At 46.7% G+C, this 27783-nt stretch overlaps 1 protein-coding gene across 2 annotated transcripts; it reads right to left on the bottom strand.

Annotated features, from left to right (window-relative positions):
* Nucleotides 1–142: 142 nt before the first annotated feature.
* On the bottom strand, nucleotides 143–27783 carry rhbdf1a (rhomboid 5 homolog 1a (Drosophila)). Of its 2 annotated transcripts, XM_062450389.1 has the most exons (19): nucleotides 27439–27783; nucleotides 10371–10515; nucleotides 9933–10066; nucleotides 9123–9230; nucleotides 7474–7687; nucleotides 6953–7159; nucleotides 6082–6204; nucleotides 5761–5924; nucleotides 5390–5641; nucleotides 5115–5226; nucleotides 4935–5009; nucleotides 4601–4762; nucleotides 4222–4322; nucleotides 4030–4093; nucleotides 3836–3930; nucleotides 3581–3656; nucleotides 2934–3034; nucleotides 1415–1568; nucleotides 143–1245 (listed from the first exon to the last, which is right to left on the bottom strand). In XM_062450389.1, exons 2-19 carry the CDS (start codon nucleotides 10485–10487, stop codon nucleotides 826–828), a joined length of 2679 nt encoding a protein of 892 aa, XP_062306373.1. In that variant the 5' UTR covers nucleotides 10488–10515; nucleotides 27439–27783; the 3' UTR covers nucleotides 143–825. The 2 variants fall into 2 exon arrangements, with proteins under 2 accessions (XP_062306373.1, XP_062306382.1); XM_062450398.1 differs by lacking the exon at nucleotides 9123–9230.

Genomic DNA, 27783 nt, shown 5'->3' with positions numbered 1-27783 from the left:
TCTGATGAGATGGCTCCTTAAGCTTTGGCTCATCCTTTTGTATGTAACTTGTTGTTTTCTTATAACCACTACAACAATATATCAAAAGCTCTGATCATACTCACTGAACACACACAACTAAAATAAAATCAGACAAACTGGATGGAGTTTAGTATTTTTTACTGTTGTATTCAATTAAATGTGAGTGAACAGGTAGCTAAAACGCTACCTTTTTAATTAATCATCACTTCTTAAGAAGCAATAAACAAATAAAAGGATAACTTTCGAGTGCTCAACATGTAACAAAAATATGGCAGTAGTTGGTACATTTATCAACAAGGCACCAAAGGCATTCATGTTTGATTGGTATCCCTGGTTTTCTGAGAGTTGCCTGAATAATAACAAAAACCTTCTCCTGGATGGTGAGTGTTAAAAAGTATGTAAATAAAAAATAATGACAAATAAAAAAAAATACTGAGTATATTCCTTCTTGATGTTGTACCAGTGCTGGCCCTTCCAATCCCTGACATACAGAAGGATAGAATGAAGGCTTGAAAAGTCAGTACAAGTACCCTTGTTGTCTTAGTCAGATGATGTGGTGTCAAAAGGAAGGTGATTAAAAGAAGAAGTCTTCGTGGTGGGTGAAGTGGCTGTCTACAAAGGAGTATAAAAATACAAGCATAGTTCACAGAGACAGAGAAGGAGAACAAGCCCCTTCTCACACACAGCCACACTAACATTGGGCCTGACAGAGACGTGGATGAGGTGACACATATCATATATCATATTATATCATTACTCTTGACCTGGTGTGCTCCAACTAGGGCTCCGCCGAGGCCACAGGGTTCAGTGGAGGTGAGCGTTGAGGTCGTACTTCTCGCAGAACTTGTCCGTGAAGGGGATGCAGGTGAGCAGTTCGCACCACTCGCACTTGATGGGGTAGACGTAGAATAGCACCACGAGGCCTGCAAACAGCCCCACGAAAACCAGCAAGAACACCATGATCTGGCAGCGCTTGCGGTACATGTCCATGCGGCCAAAACTGATGTAGGGGAGGAAGGCGAAGGACAGGAAGAAGCCCGAGATGAAGCCGCAGATGTGGGCAAAGTTGTCGATCCAGGGCAGGAGGCCGAAGGCAAAGAGGAAGAGCACCACGCAGAGGAGCTTGGTGAAAGCCCTCCAGGGCTGGGCCAGGATCTGCCAACTCTGGATGAGCTCCACAAACAGGCAGGCCAGGATCCCAAACTGAGACCCCGCTGGACCCACCTGGCCAGGGGAGGATGAGCAGGGGAACATGTCAGCTTGGTGTTTACTTACAACTGAACCAGTACAAAACATTATTTCTGTCACTCGATGCTCTCAGTAACCATGAATAACTGAATGACACGGTGTGTGTCTGTTTGTGTGCCTATAAGACAAGAGTGGCAGGCATCACCTCTGCCCTGTAGGGCAAGAAGATGGCACTGGCCAGGTTGCCCGTGATGCCACTGAGAATGTAGATGATGGATATGCGCAGCCAGCCGGCCAGTTTCTCCAGGTCCCTCAGAATAGTCATCTGGAAACATACTGACACCATGCAGTGCAAGATCCTGAAACATAACATGAAATACTGGATGACACATTCGTAAGTAATCCCCCAGGTCAATAGTGGCTAACAGAGGTGTGTCTGCATGTGTGTAAGTGTGTCAAGGCAAATCTGCGACTGTCCGCGTGGCCTCTGCACGTGCTGGAAGACAATCCCCCTGATTAGAAAAGCAAACATCTTAACAGCCAGCCAAGAATGATTTTATCCATCAACATCAATGCTCTCTCAAAGAAGGCACTTTCTTTAATTACCCTTGAGACAGATGAGAGGCAGAACAGACACGTGCTGCTTCTTATAATGGTCCACTCAGCTCTCTCTGATAATAGACAGACTGATCACTGTGGCACCATGTTTTGCACTGCAGCCTCACAGCATGAAGGTCCTGAGTTTGATTCCTGCATGGGGCATGTTCTCCCAAGGCCTGTTTGTGACAGCCAAGTGAACATATTGTGTACAGGTACACACCACAACATCCTGGCGGTCTGTCTATCATAGTTTAGGGGCTCTTAAATGACATGCAGCTACACAGTAAGGTCATTTGAAAATCCCCGAAAACCATTTGAACCAGTTACCTCCCGGGCCTTTCTGTGTGGAGCACATTCTCCCTGGCCTTACATGGGTTTCCTCCGCAAAAAAAAACAGTACAACCCCAATGCAGAACCATGCAGAGCAAGAACAGATGGCTCTCCTGCCCTGTCCCTGACCAAGACATGGGCGTGAGCACTTGGAACTGGTCCCTGGGTGCGGCTGACATAGCTGCCCACTGCTCCTGGCTGTCCTTAGAGGAGGGACAGGGTGGATGGGGAGAATGCGGAGAACGGGAGGGGTTTTGGTGGACACTCCGGCCAGGGCTCGCCCTAGGATTTTGGGGGCCCTAAACCAAAATAGTGTAGGGGGCCCATTTGATTGGCAAACATTTTTTTATTTTTACAAATCCTTTTTTTGGGGGGGGCCCCGAACCAATCGCGGGGCCCTAAACAAATGTTTAGTTTGTTTATTGGGTCGGGCCGGCCATGACTCCGGCAAGCGTGCATGTGTTCTCAGTGTGGTCGCTTCCTGGACGTGTGTCTGTTGCCACATGTGAGATGTTTCTTCTTCTTCTTACACAGTTAGAATTCTATTCTATGAGTAACACTCAGGCTTTAGTGAACACATTGACAAAAATGTAAAGTGCAGTGCAGGATTAGACTAGTGAGACATAACTTTATTCATCGGGATAGCACAATTATATATGCATATATCGTACATCTCCATTCGTTTGATATATATGTAGTTAATAAAAAGGCACTAAAAGTACAATTCACAACGAAATTGTGTGCAGAAACCCTAGTTTCTGGGGCTTGGTTTGAGTAGAAGGCCCCTAACTCACCCAGCATGGAGGAACAGGGAGAGCCACAGCCTATAGAACTGGTCTGGTATTTCTGGGTTGAGAAAAGGGAGCAGGCCACACACGTCATCCATGCAGTGCACCTGACAGAAAGAGAAGCACGACACACACCACGTATGAAGCACAAAGTCATGCGTTCCTGTATCTTTCTGTAGAAGCGCCGTGTAAATATGCGTGTCCAAATACACTGAGGATGTTGGTCCTGTATAATGGAACGCGAACAAGAATGTAACACATTCAGTCTGGGCACTCAGATTACATACAGTGTCTGCCCTCTGTTCAGTTCAGAACTGTGCAAAGGGGATTACTGAAAGCACTATGTGCCCATTCAGTTAAGAATAGCCACGTTGGCACCTTCTATTTTGATTAAACACTCAGTAATCTCCACAGCAGACTCCTCAACAGTCAGACTTATTAACCTACTTGGAATAGGTGCTTTTAGGTGAACTGTCTGGACCATGTCAAAGTCTGGACTGGCCAGGTCTGGTTGGTGTGCAGAGGGACTTTGACCAAATTGACATGCATGTGTATTAGTAACCTACTGTTACACAGGTACAATGCAGGTAGTATTGGTACAATGATCATATCATCTGTTGAGGGAAATCAGATAGGTAGAGAAAGATGCTTACTTGGGAGCAAAGAGTAGCTTCCTCGTGAAAGTAACCCTTCATGAAATCACAATATTCCCGGGACGTGATCTCACACCTGAGGAGCAGTGAAACCCAAGTCAGTTCAAGCTGGCGATGGCGACACCTTTGCTGTCTGGGTTCAGGGCCACTGCTTTGAGGACACCAGTGTGCACACGAAGAGACCGGTATGGCCTTGAGGGTTTGGTCTTGGTGTTTTCAGAAGTGTATCGTGGTTGAGGTGTGGGTTCCTCTCACCTTCCTTTAGTGCCGATGCAGCAGGGCCGGCCTGTGATGGTACAGTCTATGTGAGGCAAGTTGGTGTGGTTCCCTGTGTTGTACCGGGTGCAAATCTGAAGGCACAAAACACAGGCAAAGTAAGATACCTCCGAGCTCCTTTGAACTCTCACCCTTGGGCGAAGAGAGAGCGTGGCGCTTCTGCCAATACTTACTGGCCACTTGGTGATGTCATCAGGCCATTCGTGAGGCGATACGGAGGCCGGCTCGAGACAAATCCTGGGATGAGAACATACGTCATGGAACACAATCCACTGGGTGTCAAATCAAGTCGAATTCCCAGTGCTTGACAGTCAGCGTGCGAGCGCAGCAGGCTTTGTGTGACAGAGAGAGTGCCGGTGTCTCACCTGGGATCCTGGTGGCACACAGAGCCATACTGTCTGTCCTTGCCCTCCAGCTGAGGGGTGCTGGAGTGCCCGGGCCACTTGACCCACACTGCCAGCGTACTCTGCAGACACAGAGCACAAGCACAGAGGGGACGTGGACACCGCCTCCGATTACCACGAGGGTAGAGAGATGTAGACCGAGGTGGTGAGATAGTAATGAGGGATCTGAGGGGAGTGTGAGTGTGTGTGTAAGTGTTTAAGTGTCTGTGTGTGTCTTTGTGTGTTGGTGTGTCTGTGTGTGTGTAAGTGTCTGTGTGTGTCTTTGTGTGTGTGCTTGTCTGTTTGTCTGTGTGTGTCTGTTTGGGTGTGTGTGTCTGTGTGTGTGTGGTGAGGGACTCACAGAGCACTCCTCCTCTGAGGTTTGGACACAACCTGAGCGGTCATTGCGCACGCAGCATGCAGAGTTGCGTTCGATGGCTCTCTTTTCCCTGATCAGGCTGTGCACCTGCTGGTCCTGGCGCATGCAGGGAGAGAACTTGGCCCCCAGGTGGATGAGAGACTCCTGATGGAGAGAACGACAGCCAAGTGAACATATTATCTACAGGTACAAAACACAACATCCTGGCGGTCTGTCTATCATAGTTTAGGGGCTCCTAAATGACATACAGCTATACAGTAAGGTCATTTGAAAATTCCCGAAAACCATTTGAAAGCCAGCGGAGAACTATTCTTACCGAACTGGGCCCAATCCAGAAGTTCTCTTGTTGCACAAACTTGACATTTTCATATACGCCTTTGTTTCTTAAAACCTGAGGAGCAGACGGGAGAAGTATGTTCACTCCCTCAACATTTAAACACACACGTCAGTGAAGGTGTCCTGAAGGAGTGCTTCCATGCAGCACGCTACTACTCACAGAATCAACCGTCTCGTGTTGGGAGAACCCCACTGGTGCGATCCCATAGATGCACACGGCCAGGATGGTGATTAACAAGTGGACAAAAGTGATCCAGTATGTAAAAAAAGGCCTGGTGGAGATCGAAAACAAGCCCTAAATTAGTACAATACAACAGTCAAGATCCTCAACGACAAAAAAGCTTCCTAGTATTGTAACTGATAGATGGGGGGAGGAGTGTGTGTGTGTGTATGTGGGGGGGGGGGCACTAGATATGATGTGCTGCATGAACACACCTATGGTCGTCCATGTCCTCTATCTGCCTCTTGACGTAGCTGTCGATGCGCTTGCGGTACGTGCGGTTCGTGAGCTTGCCCACCATGCCCAGGCCGTAGGGCCTCTTCTCCCGGGCGAAGAGCTTCTTGACGGGCACAACGATGCGCTGACCCCGCCTCTGGCCGTTCACGCTCACCACCTCCTGCCGCAGGGGCACCTTGGGGGGCCCTGGCGTGCCCTCCTTCGCCTTCCTCCACCCTCGCTCCAGGGGCCTGAGAGAGGAGAGGGAGACGCATCACTCTCAGTCCAAGTAAGCAGTGGCCTGTGACTGCATGGCTGCAGGGAGGGAAGCTAACAGTATCCCAGTGTTTTCCCCCTCAGGGGCACCTACAGCATGAGGTGGCTCCTCTCCAGCTCAGTCTTGTCCAGGGCGCTGCCCGTCAGCTCGGTCTCCTCCAGCTTACTGCTGGGCTCCGCATCCTTGATGGCCGCCTCTGACAGCGACTCAAACACCTCGTCGGCATATGTGGACAACTCCTCATGCATCATACAGTCCTGGAGGGGCCGGGCAGGTCAGTTAGGAGAACAACACTGAACTAATAGGTCCATCAGAGACCTTCGATTTCTCTTGCAAATCTGTAAGAGTCCACTAGGTTGTGCTGTGGTTCCATTCCGCGGGCATTATTTAGTGTGCAGTGTGGAGTCGCCTTACCCTGGCGAAGAACGAGGTGTCCAGCTCATCAGGGAAGTCCACCACGTCCTCCTCCATGAAGCTGGCAGGGGTGAAACTTCGCCTCTGTGCCCGTCGCAGGGTATTGTCCCGTAAGGAGCGCCCCTAAAACCACACACACACACAGGCACACACACATGTGCAATACAGGCACACACATAGACACACACACACACACAATACAGGTTGTAAAGTTAGGTAGGTAGGTACATCAAGTAAAGTTGTGTTTTTCCCGTGCCATGACGATAACAAATACTGTAGTCTACAGTTCCACATTGCTGTACTTTAACAACACAACATGCATATCCACAAATGATCACAAGTCAGGCAGACATGATTATTGTGGAGAACTCAATGTCATTCCTCAATTCATACAGACACACATCTTGTCCATGTCAGAAGGGCTTTCCACTGAACAACATGGCACAGCATGGCACACTGAGAGAGGTCTCTACCACCCGCGCACAACACGGTGAGACTAATCCTTTGTCCAAACAAATATGTACTAGAACAACTGTGTTGTTCTAAAGGGCGGGGGGGGGGGGTGGACTGACATCTACGGCTCCACTAGGAGACACAACGGAGCGAGCACGGCTGCTTGTCCAACTCACATGCACCTCACCTGAAGTGTTTGATCATAGGGGCACTGGATGGGAATGGTTTGGATCTGTATGCAACAGACAAGCAATGATCTAACAACAACACACGCACAGGAAAACCTATGAGTGACAACCAAACCTGGCACAAAGACCAGAGAAAGCCTTCCAACGTTTGAGAGGGAAGACAGAGAAGCAGAGAGGCAGAGAGGCAGCCTCCCGTCTCCGGAAAACCCCCCGAGGCCCTGAAAGCTCACCTTGACCAGTGCTGCCGCGGCCCTGAAGCTCATCTTGGCCACCGACTCCCTCTTGCGTCGCCGTGGCAGCCTGTTGAGGCCTGAGCGGGAGCTGGTGAAGGAGCAGAGCGAGGCGGCGCCGGGGGTGATGGGCGTCTGGGGGACGCTGTAGCCGTCCACCTCCTCCACCATACGGAAGGCCCGGCCACGCGCCAGTGGGTCCACGATCTGGAGAGACACGGGAGGAGCAGGAGGTCAGGGCTGCAGGGATTCACAAATGAAGGTTTCAAAGGGGAATGGTACTGGAAAGGTTTCGGTGTTTGTGAGGCTCTGTAAAAACGGGTGGCGTGAGGCTCTGTAAAAACGGGTATATGTGAGGCTCTGTACTGACTATGGCAACACATTTCCTGAAAAGGGCAAGAAATTATCTAATCAAAAAGGCTGAACTCTTAATCGTAAACTGTCCCTCTAGGGGATGGGTGAAGGGAGGAGGGAGGAACTCAAACATCTTCAAGGTGCTGGCGAAGATGATGATACTGTACCTTCTGCATGCCATACTGGGAGGAGGGGACGTAGAGGGGGGGTGGGGTCTCAGTGCTGGTCAAGGAGATGTTGTCCTGGCTGGGCAGGTCCATCTCTCGGATCACCTGTGGCTTCAGCTTCCCGTAGCGCATGCTGCAGTGACGCAGGCTCTTCCTCTGCCATTTCTGTGTGGCATCGCCGTCCTTACTGACCCCGAACCAGTCTGCCGTACCCCTGACACCACAAACACTGACCACTCAGACTGGGGGCAGACATCTCACAGACCCACACACACAGGCTCTCACTAATCACCTCGACCCCAGCCCTGTCAGCACAGAGAGATGCCCCTAACCCAGATAGCTAGCAGGTGAGAAATGGTTTCTGAGATCGAGAGCCGCAGATATGCTTCACTCTTCAAAGTTGTCTCTGGAAGAGTGGGGTGGGCAAGCATGAAACAAACTGATAGGGTGACACTTTCCAGAGTGTAAAAAAAAAAAAAAACGGGCGGAGAGAAGGCGAATAAGCCCAGACATGTTCCAGTCCAGACTCACACACATACACAAATACAGCTCAGATAGGACCTTTAGACCTGGCATACTCTCTCAGGCATATGGAGTCTAACTTGGCCAGCCACTAATACCACTGACTTCACAGTAGATACCATCCTGTAAAATAGAGATGTGCTACTGATCAGTTGCACGTCTTAAAAGTTGCCAAATTCAAAATCCCCTTGCATTCCAAAATCCGTTTTTTGCTACCAAAGTATACTTTCTACAAAAGCTTGGATAAGTAACTGAGGCAGGCATTATCTTACATACCCTGAGGGCAGGAAGAGGAAGTGGAAAGATTTCAGAGGAAGCACTCAAGATCGGGCTCTGTTTAAATAGTTCATTACTTGCAACAGGGTGTGTTTGTAATTGTCTAACAACCATACGCCCCTAACAAAAATTATGATCTCTGACCTGCCTATTGTTCTGGGCAGATAGGGGCCTAGATATCATGAGTGAACCATGTGGGTGACCAGTCCTGTCAGCTGCTGTGTCATGGTCCAGCATGTCATCAGGGTAGCCCTGGCCTGGCCTGCCTGAACACATGGTCTGCCTCTGCATGAGCCAGTCTAATCTAATCTGCGTCTAGCGCGGCCCACGCCCGCCCTTCCGCAGTCAAACCACCACGGCAGAGGATTAACCCTAACCCTAACCATTTCAGCATCCGCTCACACCCAGTCTCAATCAATAACGGTCCTCAAACCCATAGTTTAGGAACGCTGTTTGACAGATGTGCTTGGGTTGTGTGCTCTGTCACATGTCACACAGGCTCCCAGCTGGCTGGCCTCAGCTCTGACCACAGAGGAATGTGGAATGTGGTGTATCTTGTTCATTCCAGGAAAATGGCAGATCTGGGTTTGGCCCTGTGTTCATGACTAATCTAGAATGAATCGGTAGTGATGAGTCATAGCAATACCAGTCATGCCAGTGAAACCAAATGAACAGTGTGCTGTCAAAGCAATCCCTCTTTTCTATGCATCATCCTCACACATAATGCAATAACTCATGCATGCCTGTGCTTCTGTGAGGGCCATGTACTCAGACAGACCCAGACCCGGGCCCGGGCCCAGATCCAGGCCCAGATCCAGAGCCCTTCCTGAGGACCCCTGCACTAGCAGTACCTGAGCAAGGTTCTGGAGAGGGAGTGATGTTTCCTGGGAGCGTGGCGTGCAGCCCGCTGGCCCTTAACAGGCACTGTGTTAATCCTTTCAAAGTGCACCCTCCTGCTGCTGTAGACGGCCAGAGCAGGGAGGCAGGAGGAAAGGGAAGACAGGGCAGGAAACAGAAGGAAAGAGAGAAGAAAAGAACAGGAAGTCAGAAGAAAAGAACAGGAAGTCAGAAGAAAAAGCAGCCATAGAGTGTTACAGCCAAAGTGCCATTAAGAGTTGAAACGAAATTGTTAGGAAAGACCAGTCTAGGTCATGCTTTTGTTATAAGGCCCAAAAAAACAATACAAATTCCCTCATTAGGGAGAAGTGAAATGAGCGTGTCATACTGAGATAACATTTAGACAGAGGGTCTGATTCGCATGGAAAAGGCAATAATCCCTGCTAATAATACACTGTTAATGCACAGCCACTAACACATATTCATAGTAAAAGTAGATCCAGTTGAATCAATACATGATGAGCGGACAAACTGTGAAGAGTGTGTCAGGCTCCATGACACACACACACACACTAACACACACCACAGCATCATGCCTGGAGGCCTAGTTATGCCTTGTAATGTACAGTTCAGTAATGTCACACATACGGTCACACTGACCATGATCGAACCACACTGACTTACAAATAGAGGTAGTGAACACAAATATTAGGAAACAAATGAATGAATCGAACAAACATTTATGCATGCTCTCGATTGGGCTTACTCGTGAGCACAGGCCTTCGAGAGTGGTCACGTGAGGTCACGTGAATGTGTTCCCTCACCTCTTGATGGTCTGAGTGATGGAAGACTGGCGCTGCAGGGCCGGCCGTCTGGAGTCAAAGAGGGGCGGGGACTGGAGGTGGGTGGTCTCCACTGGCATGCTGATGCTGCGGAGGAAACCCTGGCGCTTCACCGGCTGGTCAGACGGACAAAGGAACAGACAGACCGACAGACGTTCAGACCGAGGAACAAACAGACAGACAAACAGACAGACAAAGGAACAGACACGCAGACAGGCAGGCAGGCAGGCAGAGACAGAAAATTAGAACCACAAAATAATGAGACGTCTAAAAACAGCAACATGGAGCCTTTGAGACCAAAACTATTTTGTCTAGACAAACTGGCATGATATTTCAAAGAGATGTGCATCCAGGAGGGCAGAGTGTGTGTGTGTGAGAGAGAGACAGAGAGAGAGAGAGAGAGAGAGAGAGATGAGGTACCTGAACAAAGGTGGCTGGCTCATCTAGAGACACCTGAGCCGTGGGAATGTCCAGTTTAAGCCATGGAGGCTTCTTCCTCTGCAAGCTGCTGGTGCTCTCACGCCGCGGTTCAGCCATGCTCCCTGCCCCGCCCCAGACCTGCCAGCTAGAGGACAGAGAGAGAGAGAGAGAGAGAGAGAGAGAGAGAGAGAGAGAGAGAGAGAGAGAGAGAGAGAGAGAGAGAGAGAGAGAGAGAGAGAGAGAGAGAGAGAGAGAGAGAGAGAGAGAGAGAGAGAGAGAGAGAGAGAGGGACCGAGAGACAGAGGACAAATAAACAGTCCGGTACAGAGAGAAAGGGAGAGGCAGGAGAGAAAGGGAGAGGCAGGAGAGAGAGGGAGATGGAGGAGAGAGAGGGAGCGGGAGGAGATTGAGAAAGACTCATTTGTAACTCCAGCAATGTGTAATTGCTTTCCCTCTTTCTTGGAGGAATGTCATTTTCCAGGATAATGAACATTCAAATGTTCAATCCGCTGATGACGGCCTTGGGCGCCACAATAACAGTGGGAGTTGCAGACCTCTCTCACAAGAGGGAGCTGATCTTCTCTCCTTGCAGGCAAAATCTGCCGTCACAAAACCAGCTCCTACAGGAGCCATAGTTAAACGGAAAGAGACTACACCACATATGTTTACTCTTACCCCCCCAATCCACACTGAACCATTTAACAAAGCAATACATATTTGTGCTGTAGGAGTGGGAATGTTTATAGCCTTAGGACTAATCCTTTAAAGATTAAACCTTAAACGTAATCCCGTTGTGTTGTTTAAACAGCTCTCCCTCCCTGCCAAGGATCTGTGGGAGTGTCTGAAAGACTGTGTTTTAACCACATTCCCATAAAACGGTGTTGAGACCATAGGTGGTGACTAGGTCACATCCACATCCGCCTCATAATCACCAGGCCCTCATTTCATCTGGTGGCCCCAAAATCTCTCCAAACCTCATCTCTCTGTGTGTCCGTTTAGTAAGACCCTGTCATTTTCTTTTATAGTACTACCCTGCCAGGCAAAGCTAAATGTGTATTGAACTGTATATTTGTCCTTCAAATGTTAGGGTGGCAGTCATAAAATGCCATTCTCTTCACATGAACCATTCTACTTTACTGGTGGTAAATGTAAACATGTGAATAAGAAACTGCCTTCCACTGTGGAACAACCGCCTTCACGAGTTGGTTACTCACTCTTGTCCCTGTAATAGAATCCTTGTGAATGTGAAAAAACTTCACACCCTTGTCACATGTTGTCTTTCTCCTCACAGATTCTCCTTTTGCTAAAACGCTTCCCAGGACAAAGGCCTCATGTGTTCGGTTCTTTCATTAGACAGTGAGCGTGGCAGCCATGCGGGGTCACTCATCCCCACTTCTCTGGTTTCAACCTGGGGTCCCTGGAAGAGCCATGGCAATGCCCAACATCTGCTTCACGTTGCTTCTAACCCTCTGCAGGCTCCTGTTTTAGCCCGAGTGATGGGAGCATTCACATGAAACATAAATACCGCCACACAGCCAATGGTGGCTGACAATGGAGGTCAGGGGAGGCCAAGCTGAAGCCTCAGGCTGGACGCGGCGCTGACATGAAGGTCAACAGGACTGTGTCAACATTTAGCCCAACCGTGACCCCACTGACAGCTGATGCACAATCCATCAGTTCATAGCCGGACACTGAAGCAATCAGTTATGGCCTGAATCGTAGGCTGAAGGAAAGTGGTTTTCAGAATTTGCTCCCAAAATACTTTCACACACACATGCAAGCACATGCACTGACACACACACACACACGCACACACACACAAGAGAGCAGAGGGCATTGAGGGCACAGGCCGGCTACAAACCTCTAGTGCAGTGTGTCGTGTGCTTCTATGAAAGGGGAGTAGGGCAGGTCCGTCATCCATGCCATGCTTGAAGGTTCTGCCCCGCTGCACAGACTAAAGGGGGGCTCTGCTGTGGAATGCTGCCTGACCTCCACAGCCTCTCTGTCTGTCTGGACTATGATGACTGGGGTGGATTAAGCTAGGCAGGGAAGAAAAAAGCAGATGGTGCACCGTGTCTGGGGACGGGGAGAGACAGGGTGCTCCTTTAGGGAAATGGACTGAGAGCAAATAAGGTGACACATTTTTATAACACATTCAACTCAGTCACAACTTTGGGTGGCAGCTCTGGCCTTCTCTCTTGATTTTCCCTCCAGGGGGAGTAAGGACTTGTGAAAGCATCCCTGCTCTACCACTAAGATGAGTCATAATGGCCCCATCCCAAGCCCCGCTAAACGAGCTAGCAATGCCTGCAGGAGGTAATGTGAACCTGTCTGCGTTGTTGGAAAGCTTGCAGCAACCACCCACGAAACAAACCCGCAACCACACAGTGGCTTCGGGGTTTGGGCTTCCGTTATTTGATCAGTAAAGCCAGTAGCTCAAACAGCAGGGCTGCTAATGCTCTCTGATCCAGTCCAGAGGGAGCTCCAGTCCCAGGTCTGCAGACGGGATGACTGGATGATGGGGCACTAAGTGCGCTCCACACTGATCATCATCTGCTTCCTGGAGCCAGCAGCGGACTGAGGGATCCCTGCCTCTCTGTGTGTGGGTGCAGCCGAGGCCATGATCCAGGTGCTCCAGGGTTTCTAACCAGCAGCCTGGAAAAGGGTTCACAGCCAGCCCCTGGTCGTAGCTTCACCTTTGCAAGCCCTCTCACCCTCACTAGCAACCACTCTATTATAACACCCAGGTCACTACCAACCTCATAGCCTCCCTGCTCTGCTATGTAATGATCTGCTTGCATACTGGGTGATATGTACTGTGTTTATAGTACGTATGTGGATGTGCACTTCAAATCCAAGATTGTGAGATTTGAGTGAGCTTGGCTGACATGTCTGACTGGTTTCCCGTCACACTGAGAACGAGGTGAACCACCAGCCTTTGACAGGTGCCCATGTACACTGAAAGGCAGGGCTTCTTGTCCTCTTCCAAAGTCAACATGGCAGCTGACTTGGCTAAGGGCTGAGACCTGACTGGCTGCGGTCTGAAAGCAGGACGAAAAGGTAACCACGGAGACAGGATCCCGGGCTCCTGGCAGAGACCACACACTGCTCTATGCTGGAGTCTGAAAAATGGCAGTCATCTCCTGTCACCAGCATAATTAGAGTCTAGTGGGTCTGGACCAAGGACATGGCTATGCTTGACTTTACAAAGAGGAAGTTGTTGAGTGCAGGAGGTACCCTTGAGAAGAGTTGAGTTGATTGAATTCTAGTCTTGGATAAAATCCCAAAGTTCTGGATTGTCCTTCTCCTAGGATAGTTTTCCTGCAATCCTTGCAAACCAAGAAAATGTAAGTTAACTTGTTAAATCTTGTTCTTTAAAAAGATTAGTTTTTGCTTCCAGATTCAGATCTGAGTCATGCTCCAGTACCTGCGATGTTCAAGATACTGTAGGCTTCATGAAACTGCTTCTCATCAAGAAACTGTTTCTTTCAACACAATCGCAAGGCACACTTACAACCCTACAAGCCTGTTTGTTCATTCTAGCTTGGAGCTGTTGTGACAAGGCTCCACACAGCAATTTCTCTCTATTATCTGTTAGAAGACAGACAGGCAAACCAAACAGACAGGACAGGTAGTGTTCTCTCCAGGTGCAGGCCTGAGGAGGTCCAGGCAATAAACTGACACTTTCAAACCACAGCTCTGTCTCACACTGAGTAACTGCAGCCTATTGTGTTGTATGTGCTCCCTACACTCTTGATCAATGAGGTTCAGGCCATCTATTCATATTATGAGTTGAGAAAGCCGCTGAGTCGTGAGAGGGGATGTTCAAAGGTAGACTTGATGGCTGTCTGTAAGTTTGACTTTCAGCTAGGATCTGCCCCAGTTTCCTGTCAGGTTGCCTGTGTACACAGGGTGTTGGGCTTTTCTGGGCTTCATTGTGCAGATTTCAACAGAACCAATTTCTCACACTGCTACCACCAAGCCCATGTAACATGAGAACAGAGAGTCATAAAGCGCATTTCCTTAATTGACACTTCCCGTTTCGCAATCGTCTTACATGTAACTATAAATATAGCTCTTTTCTATTGAAGAAACCAGATTCGGTAGAAGAGTCAGGTGGCTGAGTAGTTAGGGAATCGGGCTAGTGATCCGAATGTTGCCGGTTCAATTCCCGGCCGTGCAAAATTACGTTGTGTCCTTGGGCAAGGCACTTCACTCTACTTGCCTCGGGGGAATGTCCCTGTACTTACTGTAAGAGTAAGATAAGAATAAGAGTGAGTAAGAGTAAGTAAGAATAAGAGTGTCTGCTAAAGTTGCCAGTATGGCTGATCTCATGCTGAATCTCATTAATTTAATTAGGAAAACTGTTGAGGGAAATAATGTAGATTATTCCAAATACTTTGCATTTCAAACATTCCATACCAATCATCCATGAGATCTCTTACTGAAAAGTAAAGTGAAACTGCTGTACAGGAAACCACATAAAATCAAACAAGTATGGACAAGGGGCAGACGGTTTCTCAGAAGTGTGTGTGTGTGTGCGCACGCGCGCGTGTGTGTGTGAACATGCTCAGTTTTGTATGCTTCTGTGGACAGCATCCTTCAGGGTGAGAAATTCAAAGTCTTCGTCATGTGAAATTGAATGTATTCCTCCTGCCATCACTGCTCCTCCTGCCCCTGCTGCACCATCTGCTTCTCTTCCCCCTCCTCCTGCCTTGCTCTGGTCCAAGCTCCTGCCCTTGCTCCTCCTTTTCCTCATCCCCCTGCCTCTCCTTCGGCTCCTGCTCCCAACCCTGCCCCTGGTCCTTCTAGGGGGGAAAGGTGGGTCTGAGGAGGCTAGGCAGATACAGCCTGATGTGCAGGGGCAGTCGCCATGATGGATGACCTCATTAATCTGTTTACTAAGGCGGCCGGACACTTCCTTCCTGAGAACCGCACTTCCTAAGCCCCAGGCTCCTGGTCTCTCTCTCCCCTTTCTCTCTCTCTTTCTTAGACTCTTCTTTCTATTTCACTCCGTTTCAACAGCACACTGCTTACCATAGCCCTGTATTGTACAAACCTCTTCATTTGTATCTCTTTTCTTTAATGTCTCTGCTCAGTTCTTCCCTAAGTGTCTCAGTGGAAACTATGTGTAGGCATACTATTAAACTACAGCGTTCAAGGTCAACACATTTACCCAGTGTACTATGCATTCAGAACTGAAATGCTGACAAAAAGACTCTGTAACATTGACCTTCATGTTACTAGAGCAGTCATCTGCCATACTGTCCTTCCCCACGGTTGGAATCAAAGGCTGACATACAGTCAAAGAAACAATGGAGGGGGAAAATGCTGTCCAGCAGCTGGCTTGCTTATCCAAACACTGATCTCTCTTTCTCTCTTCTCCTCTCCACCTATAGCAGAGAGCGTACAGTATGTTTATGAGCAGACAGTTAATGTTTAACTGAATTCCTACCATGAAATGCAACTCCCTTGGGGAATTCCCCAAAGTTACATGAACCGAGTGTCCCAACAGAAGAGTTTTTATGTAGGCTATTATAAGTAGGTTCAAAACGAGGATTTCACAATAGCCCTCCCAACCCCACCCACAGTAAAAATGCGAAGGAGCTTCAATAGACCCCATCACCATTGAAGTGTTTGAAGGCCAGGGGGAATGTTCTAAGCAGTTTGCAGAAGCATCTGATCTGGCAATCGACCCAGTTAGAGGATCCAGAAGTAAATCAATTGCATATCATAGTCCTTCTCCCTCTGTTGTATAACTCTTACCCATCTGAGACCCATCTGGGCTTTGACTGTAGCGCTGTGCTTTTGATCTTTATATAGCACAGCCCACTACCAATGAAGAATCAATTAAGAAGCTGACAAAACCTGCCAAGCCGTTATTGCTTAGTTTGGGTCCCATGGAAGGCTTCTGAAACAGAAACAGATTACGAGGCTATAAATAAACTCATCACGTTGGAGCGGAGACTGAAACACCAGGTGACAGCGCTGATTGTGGGAGCTGAGTTGGATGCCGAGTTGCCCTGTGACATAACCATGGGGTGCATCGCAATGACAATTGTCTAGCAGGGTGTAGCAGGGTAGTAGCTTCTCTCTGTCTCTCGCCTTTACTGTCTCTCCCTCTCCTTCTCTCTTTGTCCAAACGTCCCTTTGTTTCTCTGACGATGTGCAGAGCCGTGTTACTCAGACCCATGGCTTCCACACACATGGCCCCTACATGAGGCATTTTTTTCGCTGGGTTTGAAAGGAAATAAAAGGACTCTCCAAATCTAGGCGTACTTACTGGCAATTTTCTCTACTTACAAGGAAGGAAATACTCCTCATACTGCAGCTGTAGGCCAGAGGAGGCCTGGCTTACTAAGCAGCATTGGAATTCTGTGTGCCACCGCATTTAACTGAACGGACACAGTGACATGTGACAGGTTGTCACCCCAAACCAGTCCGTCTGACATTAAAAAGCAAACAGACACAACAGGAATACCCACTGCAGCTGACCCGAGGATCGAGTGTCGGGGCATGGGAGGGAATGGTTGGCAGGTTGGGCAGGAATGGAGGGGAGGGCTGGAGCCGGGCTGGGCTGAGCTTGCGTGGCTGTCACATGACAAAAACAGTACATCTAACTGTGTGATCATCTTGTATTTAGATTTGATCTAGTTGGACTTGTTTCCAGTAAAAATGGCTTATCTAGTGACTTAAACAAGCACACAGGTGCCAGAGGCAAAGTCACACATTTTAAGAAACATTTCCAACTGAAATGTTCCTTACTGCACTGGCAGCCAAATGTACTTGTTTTAAGTATAAACAAGCTCATAACAAATATTTTTGCACTTAAAACTGATAGGGTATTTTTGCAGTGTAGGAGGAGTGGGATTGGGTAGGTTTTCGCAGAAGGACCAGTCTGGCAGAGAGAGTAGGCTCATGACATTATTTGTGTTTGCTCAGACAGAGCATAACCAGTGCACCAGAGAGACTTGTGCAAAGTTAAGACTTACAGTGCTAAGTAAAAACTCAAGACAACAATGGGTGGGAAAGTGAAACTACCCTGCTGTTTATGGTCAAACTCTGCTACTGTCTAAACAGTGTTTGCAAAATGATATGGTCTTGTGCCAGAGGTATGAATTGTACACAGGAGCACAAATGGCTTTCCAAGAGTGTGGTGTTGTGAGCACCAGGCTATTTATAGACCTGAATGGCAAAATAAGTTGCTGTGTATGAAACTGTAGACCGTCATGAAAAGGATCCTGAAAGAGATTTAAAGACAGTATGGTGTACAGTAGACAACGTATAAAAACTGGCTTTGTACATTTTAATGTGCATATATATCTCACAAATGAGAAATCCACAATGTTAGACAAAACTTCACTATTGGGGAGGAAAATTAGAAAATATGGTATAGCAAACATTTCGAGTAAATCACCAGGGCCAAAAAACAATTAACACTACCCTCTAAGAATCAAGAGGGACAAAAGTTTACAAAAACTTTTTCTATATGGATAAAACATTGCTGGGGTAGATAATTCAATAGTTAAATTATTTAGCCGTTCTATACTACTGAATTATTCAGTGTATTTCCCATTGGTGCTGGTTTGCACAAACAGGGATGGGGCGATCCACTTGGCCCACTTCACTGACTGCACAGTCTCCTCTCTCTCTCTCAGCTCCACTCTGACCCCACAGCACTTAAAATAGTTCATCCCAAATCTACAGTATCTTCACTCTCATGGAAAAACATGCATGCAGGATATGAGGAGAATGGTGTCTCTGCCATCAGACTTCAGACCAGGCCCCTCTTCCCTAGGAAGACCATCTTATTTAGGCCTGCATTGTACTGACTGTAGTCAAAAAGGGGTTAGTTGCACCTTGGCAGATGGTTGAAACTTACAAACTTAGGTGAGCTGATGAACACCCACTGTCCCAATGTAACCAGGGGTTAATGACTGGGCTTAGTGTGCTGGCATTGAACACCCTGGGTTCTATCGTAGTGGCGTAGAGGAGTAGCAACCAGGAGTGTATCTTAAGGAATTCGACATGAGGATGATATTCATAAGGATATGACTTGACCTCGTTTCAGAGGGCAGCAGGGAAATAGGTCGAAGGTTAACCAAATGGGGGTGTCCCGGTGGCTCACCAGGTAAAGTGCAAGCTGCACAGCCCAGGGCTCGATTCCAACCCGGGCCATTTCCTGCATCCCCTTTCTCTCTCCCCCTGCCTTTCCTGTCTGTCTCTCTGACTGCCTGCCAAAATATTTGAAGCAGAAAACGTCAAAAGAATATTTAAAAAAGTTTAACAAGACACTCCACAAGACAGAGCGACAAGTTGAGACAACTAAATTATTGAGTGGATGCCTTAAATAAAGACATTTTCTAACTAACAATAGAGCTGCTCTAATAACCTGTAATTAATCTGAGAAGGGAAGGTTCACATGAAAGACAAACCACAGTACCACAGAGTGCCATTCTAGGACTTTAGATTGTGGTAATACTGGTATACTGTCGGTAGACAGATGACTGATAGACAGACAGATAACACATCTATGACTATGAAAATGATTTGGTTTACATAACCAATTCACAATTCATCCCTGTATTTAATCCAGACCGTCAAACCAGTTGAACAATATATATTCACAGAGGGCTACGCAACAACCTGAAAACCTCCTCTGCTATTTGACAATCAAAAACCTGAGTATTGAACTTTGCTGCAGGATTTCACTGCGAGTCTTTGACCTCTCGAGTCCCTACCTCTATTGTCTTGACACAGAATTTGTCAGGCTTTACAGCTTTTAAAGTGTCTCAGCTTATAAACCAAAAGAGAAAGAGAAATCTTTCTATCCACTAGTAGAGTGGCTCCCAGATGCATCCCCAAAACTAGAGACAAGCACCGTATTGTCTGTAGGAAGTCAGACGCTTTCCTGTTAAGTGAACTAAGGAGGGGACTCTGAGCAGCAGCATGCCCAAACAACATGTGATCCCCATCGAAATAGTTTCCAGCATGATATCAGCCTGAATCAGGCCTACAAAAGGAGGCATTGTCTCTTCCGCATCAGGCTGATACACATAGGCCTGAACGAGGGTCATTGTCTGGGGCCCGATCCAACTCTCCAACATGAGAGAGGGAACCGCGCTGGACGACTCATTCCTTTATTGATTCAAATGGCGGCATCAGCAAATTCTCGGTTTAGCCAATTACTTTCTGTCAGGCATAGGTTAACCCCATGATGCCATAGGATAGCTGTAACTGACCAGGCAACAAGACAATCTATGTATTAAGTCCTCGAAACAGAGTCTTCTAGAACTGTTTCAGGTCTGCACTACCTTACTCACCGGACTAAGTAAATACCCACAATCTGACTAATCATCACAAGTAAAAATATATTTCACAAAGGGACCCCTGTCACCGCTATCAGTTCACATCCTCCCTGGGAGACCACCAGCACGGAGAGGTCACATTACAGCTTATTTAAGAACGGCTGGAAGGAAGAAGACAACAGAGAGCTCGAATGGAGGCAGGAAATACACTGCTGTCTGGGAATCTTGTCATGTCCGCCGTCACGGAAACCACATGCACAAGCATACACTTTCATACCGTGAGTGGACATGACGCACCCCTCTTCCTCACACACACCACACGGAGGATAACACCCCTCCTCTTCCTCGGTGTGACACCGCCTCTGGCACTTGTGTGCTGGCAGAATGTGAGTTCCCAATGCGGTGTGAAATCAAAGCTTCTGTCCCTATTGAAGAGAACAGACGAAGCATAGCCTGTCGCACTGGGACAAAGAGAATTAGCCCGATTAAACATGAATTCAGGCGTCGAAGAGAATGGGAGCAGTCAATCCAGCCTCTAATCTCTGATAGAAGCCAATAAGGTCAAACTGCTGACGATACACTGGCATGGAACAGTAGGACAGTCACGATTTCTCTGTTGAGGGGTGGGATCTAACACAACCATGACTGGCGCCCACAGACACACAGCCAGCGAAAACACGAATGCCTCACTGTTTGAGAAATAGTTAAACTGTAGCAGCTGAAATCTTAATTTAATCATATACATAATACATTAACACATTAATCTCCTAATTTACGATAAAAAAAAATCTGGAGTATATTTTGAAACTTTAACTTTTATTCCGAGGGGAATTATCCTCTGTGTGAAATATGATTTAAAATGTATTTAATCCTTTAATACAGATTGGTCTGACCTTTGCGGTTAATTAGCCAGAGGATTTCCCTTGGCTCATCTTCCATGCACTGTAGCAAGGCTTGAGCAATACCACGCTATCTTCTGTCCCCCCACCGACAAGATGTATGACAGAAAACCCCACCATCTACGGAATCCTTTTTTCATTTTTTTTTTTTTTTCCTGATTCAATGTGACACCTATTCACCATTTCAGAGGATGAGCCAGTATGTCCTTGAAAGATCTATTTGTGAATGACTCAAAGAAAACACAGAGCACGTGCGTGTTTGGAAAGATGGCGGTCTTGGAACCATTTAAGAAGGATTGATTGTCATGGAGGTTGTGTTCGTAACCTCATGACTTCGAGGCTGGTTTTCACCACATGATGATTCATAACATATTGACAGCATGTGTCACAGATGTACTGAACATAATATTTCATAGCTACAGCTGCAGGGCTACAGTAGAGACACAACAATTCAATAGCGGGGCAATCATTGGATATATCGTACACACGAGCCACAGACACGGTAGCTCCTGACAGACTATGCAGAGGAGGGATTTAATCAGATGGACAGATCTATTTACCTTCACAGTAGACCACTCTGGAATTCTGGGAGGGAAAATGATTCAGTCACAGACACAACAACAGGGTCATTTTTTTTAATGCTCCCAAGTTGAAATCCCTTCATCTGCAATACCTTGAAAATATTCAGGGAGATAAGAGGATAAAACATGTTAGGCATATAATGAGAGCCGATACTGAAGCCACAAATAGGCAGGGATTTTCTTGCTGTGGTTGAGTCAGGCAGAGTCTCACCCAGGATGAGAAACAGCAGGTGTAACAAAAAGAGCACTCTCAAAATAGTTTCACAAAGTCACTGTTCTTGATAGGATCTCTTTATGTTTCCAATCCAGGTAAGGATATATCTGGGTCTGAAGTTCGTAGAAGTTTCTTATCACAGATCGTGAGGAAACTGTGTATTTTGAGATTAATGTGCAAAAACAGATAAGGATTTACAGTAACTAGAATATAAACAAAGTCTTAGGTCACCATTCTACAGAGGTTTTTTTTGCACGATTTATACAGCAGTAACATATACCTACTAAAATACAGATGAAGTTTCAATAACCATGAATGTCACCTGGATAAGTCTGCATTTTACATCACTTTGAATTCCATCTGCGCACCCTATCAGAACGTTCATAGAAGGCCTAATAGACCTGGAAGATAACAAAACTATCTTCCCCTCCCACACACATCAACTTTAACACGACAGTATCAAACAAATCCATCCTTTGTATTTACTAGATAGTAATCTCATAAAGTGCCTGATAAGGAGACTTTCATCAAGTTATCTGGAAGTAAGTGTGTGTGACCCAGTCGAACCCTCAGACATGAGGCCAGGGGTTCAGGGCTGTGGGGTCAGGGAGAGAAGAGGGACAGCCGTGTAGTGGCCGAGCTGTGCAGAAAGAGAAGGGGAACTCCTAAACACAAGCACAGGAAGGCTGGGAGGGCTGGGAGTGCTGGGGGGGCTGGGGGCAGATCCCCTGGGGCTGCCTCTGGCCCAGTGTGGAGGCCACTCTGCTGGATCCTACAAAGGAAAACACTCCTCCAAAGAGATGAGCTCAGTGTTTTCCACTCTTGTCAAACAAGCAAAAGACCCAGGAAGTCCCAGGATCCCAGTTCTCACACTGTGAAACAATTTACATGAATTATGAATGCAACGTATGGAGTGTGAGGATGAACATGCACTTGTAAACAACTGCCACAGAAAGGAATCCTTATTCTCCCCACAGCTGACAATACAAACTGTCTCTTTGAATTGACCTATTATTGTTTTGGATCCCTCTTTAACATTGAATGTGTTTCCATCAGGGTCAAAGTAAAATGTGCTTCAACAGATGGGCTTTCACCCTGGTGAGGAACGCTGTTGCTGGGCACATTTAACTGGGTGGCATCACTGATAGCATTTACATCATCTTCTCTGGCACAGAGTAACGCCAAGTTCTGAGAACTGGCAAGTGGAAAGGAAAGTTGGAATGAAGATGCAGAGTCGCAGACAAGAACAGGAGGGCAGACTAACTGCAGAGCAAAACAGAATTATGGGATCAGGTGCTTACTCAAATACAACTACAGTAAAAAGCCATTAGTCACTCCAACAAATAGAGCTTAAAACCAAATTCCATGGATTGATTGAACTATGTATTTGTATAGCGTTTGTACAACTTTATGACCACAGAACACCCCAGAAGTGAGAGGCTACGTCAACACACTTTAAAATAAAGTCTACGCTACAGTGGTCTCTTCATGCAGGTATTTCAAACCCTCAGTCAAATTTCTGGTGACAGTGTGCTGCTGAGGCCTCCGTAGAATGAGATGTGCACTCTCATTGACCTGCCAAGACCCACTGTCAGATATCATTACACGGTTCTAGATCCCCCCTCTTCCCAAAAGGATTGTGAAGGCCAAGGCACGGAACTCATGAGCACACCCTCATTTCTTGGAAAGACTAGTAGAGTGACTGGGGCCCGCGGTATGTGATGTTGGTGTGGTGACTGTTAAGACTGTTCAAATATAACTCTTTATGTGCTTCCATTGAGGGAACAGTCTACTTGAGTTTACAACTTTGATTCACAATGAGGACTCGCAGGCCCAAGGGTCTGACGACTCGCGGTGCCAAAGATAGCATCAGAGAGACAGGCCGCCCTATTTAAAACTGCACCCTCATCCCTACTGTTACAGTACCAGGATATTATATCAGCCAGGATGGTTCTAGACTTGGTGCTATTCTCTTGCTTCACCATTCACGCTTTCAAAGGTCAGAGCAATAAATAACTGTAGAAGTCAGGTTCTCAACACGAATCTAGATGTTTGCTGTGGTCCATAGTGTTTTTCAGAACGCTCTTGCAGTTATAGATTCTGTGGTCTCACAGGAAAACTGTCACTTCCTTACAAATAGGGAATAGAGAGAATAACAAAAATGTATGTCCTCGCACTGTTAAAGAAAACCCCTATATATCCTGGGTTAAGACAAAGATGTACTCAAAGAAGTACTCATAAACTGCACTGCTTGAATATTGCCAAGTTTTTGAAAATGATGTCAACCCATAGGTTAGATGTGATCTGGGCAGTGGCTAGGATATTCAGGGGTATGCTGTGAACTGTGTGTACTCTATAAGGAGATTCTAGACAGATGTGGACCAAAACACATGAAAATCCTCCTCCCATGGAGTTGCTGAAAAAGACAAGAGTTTATTGGGATATACCTGTGGGGAAAAATTCTCTCTCTGAGAGAATCTACAGGCACAAGGAAAAAGATCAAAGCACAAGGAGCTCTTCCTGCTCCTCAAAGTTCCTGTCTGCTGGAACTCCCACAACATTCCCACGTTACGGAAAATTACTTGTGCCCCAAGCTCAGATGCCATCCCAGCGAGAACACAACCAGGGATTCACACAAACCCAGGCAAAGGCTCAAGCCCCATATCAGATACATTCATCTTCCTTTCAAACGGAAGCCCCCCCCCCCACCGAACATATTAACAGCTTAAAGCCAACAAGAATGTGATGGTTTTACTCATTTCTGACTATGCTACTAAGAAACTCCAATCTGCAGTCATAACAGGAAACGCAGGCATCTGAGTTTCCTGGGGGTCTTGATGATCCCAGTTGAAGTGGGTCTGCATGGGGCTTGATGGATGAGGTGTTGACGGAGAGAGGGGCAGAATGGCTTGCTGGCAGATAGAGCCGTGGAGACCAGAGATAGACCTGAAATAGCCCTGCTGCTGCATTATGGCATTACATCATATCTCAGTTTTCAGTCCTGCTGGCCCCTGCAACATGCCACCTCCAAGATGTTATGGGAGGGGCAGCATGAGCTGCACAGCCGGCGCTCATATAATCAAGCAGCAAACACTGACAGGAAACACTCAGAGACCAAGCAATGTTGCTTTTCTTTCTGCAGCACACCACCAAGCTCGTGAACACCCAGGGGAGGATGATGCAAAGGAACAAACAAATGCCCACCATGATAGAACCTACTCTTCAAATGAAACAAAATGGCAGGGGATAAACGTTGAAGAGGCTTATTCCTAACTTCACAACATGTTGCAAAGATTTTGCATTTTTTGGTACATTACTTGTGATTTTTTGTTTTTGTTTACTGATGGTGTAAGAGCATTGCCTTTCATGGCCTTGTACTTGAACTGATAGCCAGAGGGGTGGCCTTGTGGCAACACCTGAAAAGGAAGCATACCGTTGTTGTCTTGAAGCACAGACTGATACCACACCAAAGCTAAAGAAGTGACCCGTTAAACAAACCACAGAGAAGCCTTGATCACATGGGGCTTTTTGGCAGCTGTGTTTCTCTCACAGTCAATCTTCTGTTAAACCATACCTGACATGCTTTAAAGCGCTATCTTTTTTGTCATTTGTTTTTTGTTTTTATGGTGGGGACAGTCTTAACTTACCTACTGAGCAAGAATCGCTCACAGATTGTTTATAATGCTGTAAAACAAGTTGGTTTACATACTTAACAGCTAGAGATAGACAAGGTTTGCTTGAATTGTAACATTGCTTGTAAAAAGGGCTATACAAATACATTTGATTTGATTTGAATGGTGACACATTAATAGCTCAACAGGTTAGAATTTTTTGATGAAATACCAATGATTTATGAACTTCTAAACCACTCTAAACATGAAAAAAACATTTGCTACACTAGTTATGTAATAATATAAATACTGATGGACTACTTGATTTTAAAGAGAAGCCAATGAAGTTCATAAGACAAATGGCAGCCTACCGATGGTGCTTGGCTATCTCATTTTACATTTAGGCAATGTTACTGTAAATGAATGGGGATAGCACTGGTATGCTGTGAGCACAGAGATAGTTATTCACGTGGCCAATTGGGAGGTATCATGTGATGCAGATGCTTTTGATGCTGAGACTGCCTTCGTGATTTAGAGGAGTACACACATGGAAGTGTTCAACCCAATGAACTCACCTCAGGGGACTGAGAGAGAGAGAGAGAGAGAGAGAGAGAGAGAGAGAGAGAGAGAGAGAGAGAGAGAGAGAGAGAGAGAGAGAGAGAGAGAGAGAGAGAGAGAGAGAGAGAGAGAGAGAGAGAGAGAGAGAGAGAGAGAGAGAGAGAGAGAGATCATTCTGTACATTTTGGGAAAAACCCAAGGGATGATTCCACAAACACAACATGGTTAGGCACATTTCTGTAGACATTTCAGGAAAATGCACAATAGTTTTGTGCTGGTAAAAGCAGCATCATCTCATGGCCTAAAAATAAGGAGGAGGAGTCTTACTATTACTGTCAGGATGTGACTTATGTGTCAAGCAGGGTCAGAGCAACATCTGAATCCTGAGTCCAGGATCTAAGACATGAACATGTCTTAGATAAGTCACCTTTGAAACCTTAGTTTGTATTTCAAGTTCATGTTTTGAATGGTTCTATGGTTGTGTGTTATTATAGATGGAATAACGTTTCCCACATGCATTCATACATTAGAAGACTGCACTCTGGAGGTGTGTTCCTTCCTAATTCCAAATTCCAGATGTGGCCTGTGGCCTGTGAAGTCATAACATTCACATAGAACAACAAGTAATACTAACTCAAGTGTGTATTTATGTTTCCACATTTAACAACAATTTCATTCTCAACCAATACGTCATATGACAATAAACCTGTCAGAATGAAGTGCCTTGCCAACAGGACCAAGGTGGTTCGACACACGCAACCTGGTAAATACAACACGTGTAACAGAGACAGTGATGCACACTTGGCTGGACTGACAGCTAGACAGATACTGCACCATGACTCACCCAGGCATGACTACAGTGTGCCCCCTTAGCAGCCCCCTGCCCTGTAACACACACATACCAGACCACCAACCCATGCCAGCCTGGCTATTCCCTCGGCCTCCTTCAATGCCGGCACCCTCTCTGTTTTTCCAAGAGATCACTGCCCCCTCCCCCCCCCCCCCCACACACAGACACACACCCACCCGACATCCCTCTCTCTCTCGTTCTCTCTTACTCACTCTTTCTCTCTAACTCACAGATTGACACTCTAAGGGTGGAAATATTCTCTCTCCAGTTTAGTCGTAACCGAGACAGAGGATGAGTGTGGCTATCGGCATCACACATCATGCCCCTTCTTTAACTGTATGGTTACATCACCCCCCACGATGACACCTCGAGATAATGCTTCAGAAAACACTGGGCACACATATTAGAGAGGGCCACGTGCTGTTCCCTTTGGCCAAAATAATATAGCAGATTGAATTCCATAATCTCACAGTGATGAATCTGATTAGCGAATTCAGCAACCTCTATATGGCCAGGTAATCCATTTAAATTTGGAATGTAAGGTAGGCATTTGACTCCTACTTTATGACAGCTTAGTATGCTAAGACAAGGAGAAATAGGAAGAGAGGGAAGAGCACCTGCGAAAACACCTATACAAATATGTAGCTATAAGGGTATGAACGTTGTGGGTAACTACTGTAGTCTGTAGACGACTATGGTTAAGCGATGTGATAAAAAAAAATACAGGTATGAACGTTATCTTTGTATGCAGTGTTTCAGAAAGGTAAGTGTTCTAAAATTACATTAAGTTTGTTGCCTGTGTTTCCAGCTGCGCTGAATGGATTGCAATTGTTACTATTCCAAATAGCGACCAAGCGCGGGTGTCTCTAAACAGTCAGTGGTCTTGGCAAAAGCAACCGTGTGAGCACGCGACCGAGGGTTGTTTTGTGAGCGGTATCCTGTCCTGTTAGGCTTTATTCTCTACCCGGCACGGACGTCCAATCATTTCATTGCCGTAGTCTACTACCAGTCTAACCTAACGATAGTCTACAGTATGAACCAACTCACCCTTATGAAAATGAAGTCAGATGTTTTCCAGTGAGAAACAAAATCCGGATGTAAAGATTTCAGTCCCAAGGTATTTGATGTATGTCACTTCATTCTCAGCAGGTACAGATAATGTGTTAAGGTTGCTGCTGTTTCTATCTGAGTGGCTACTCTATTCCTGAATAACAACAACAGCTACGACATTCCCAAATTGTGCAATAGAGGTACGTTTTTCTTATTCCCACGCAGTGTCCAGCGCATTCCCACACTCCATGGATCAGCCGGGGTAAGTTTCTTCTGCCGGTGGTAATTCAGTTTCACCGACTGCGAGCCCCGCCCTTGAGCATAGAGAGACGCTCTCCGACG

This window comes from Osmerus eperlanus, chromosome 2, assembly GCF_963692335.1.
Source record: "Osmerus eperlanus chromosome 2, fOsmEpe2.1, whole genome shotgun sequence".
In the NCBI taxonomy this organism is placed as follows: Eukaryota; Metazoa; Chordata; class Actinopteri; order Osmeriformes; family Osmeridae; genus Osmerus; species Osmerus eperlanus.
This window is presented reverse-complemented; position numbering and strand designations above follow the sequence as displayed.

What these genes read in the sequence shown, in the direction of transcription:
- rhbdf1a (XM_062450389.1), bottom strand. Translation starts at nt 10,487, where the DNA reads ATGGCTGAACCGCGGCGTGAGAGCACCAGCAGCTTGCAGAGGAAGAAG. An exon ending in GAGAGGAGCCACCTCATGCT is followed by an intron (nt 5,642 to 5,760) that starts GTAGGTGCCCCT and finishes CTCCTCTCTCAG; the next exon opens with GCCCCTGGAGCGAGGGTGGA. An exon ending in TCCCTGTTCCTCCATGCTGG is followed by an intron (nt 1,569 to 2,933) that starts GTGAGTTAGGGG and finishes GTTATGTTTCAG; the next exon opens with GATCTTGCACTGCATGGTGT.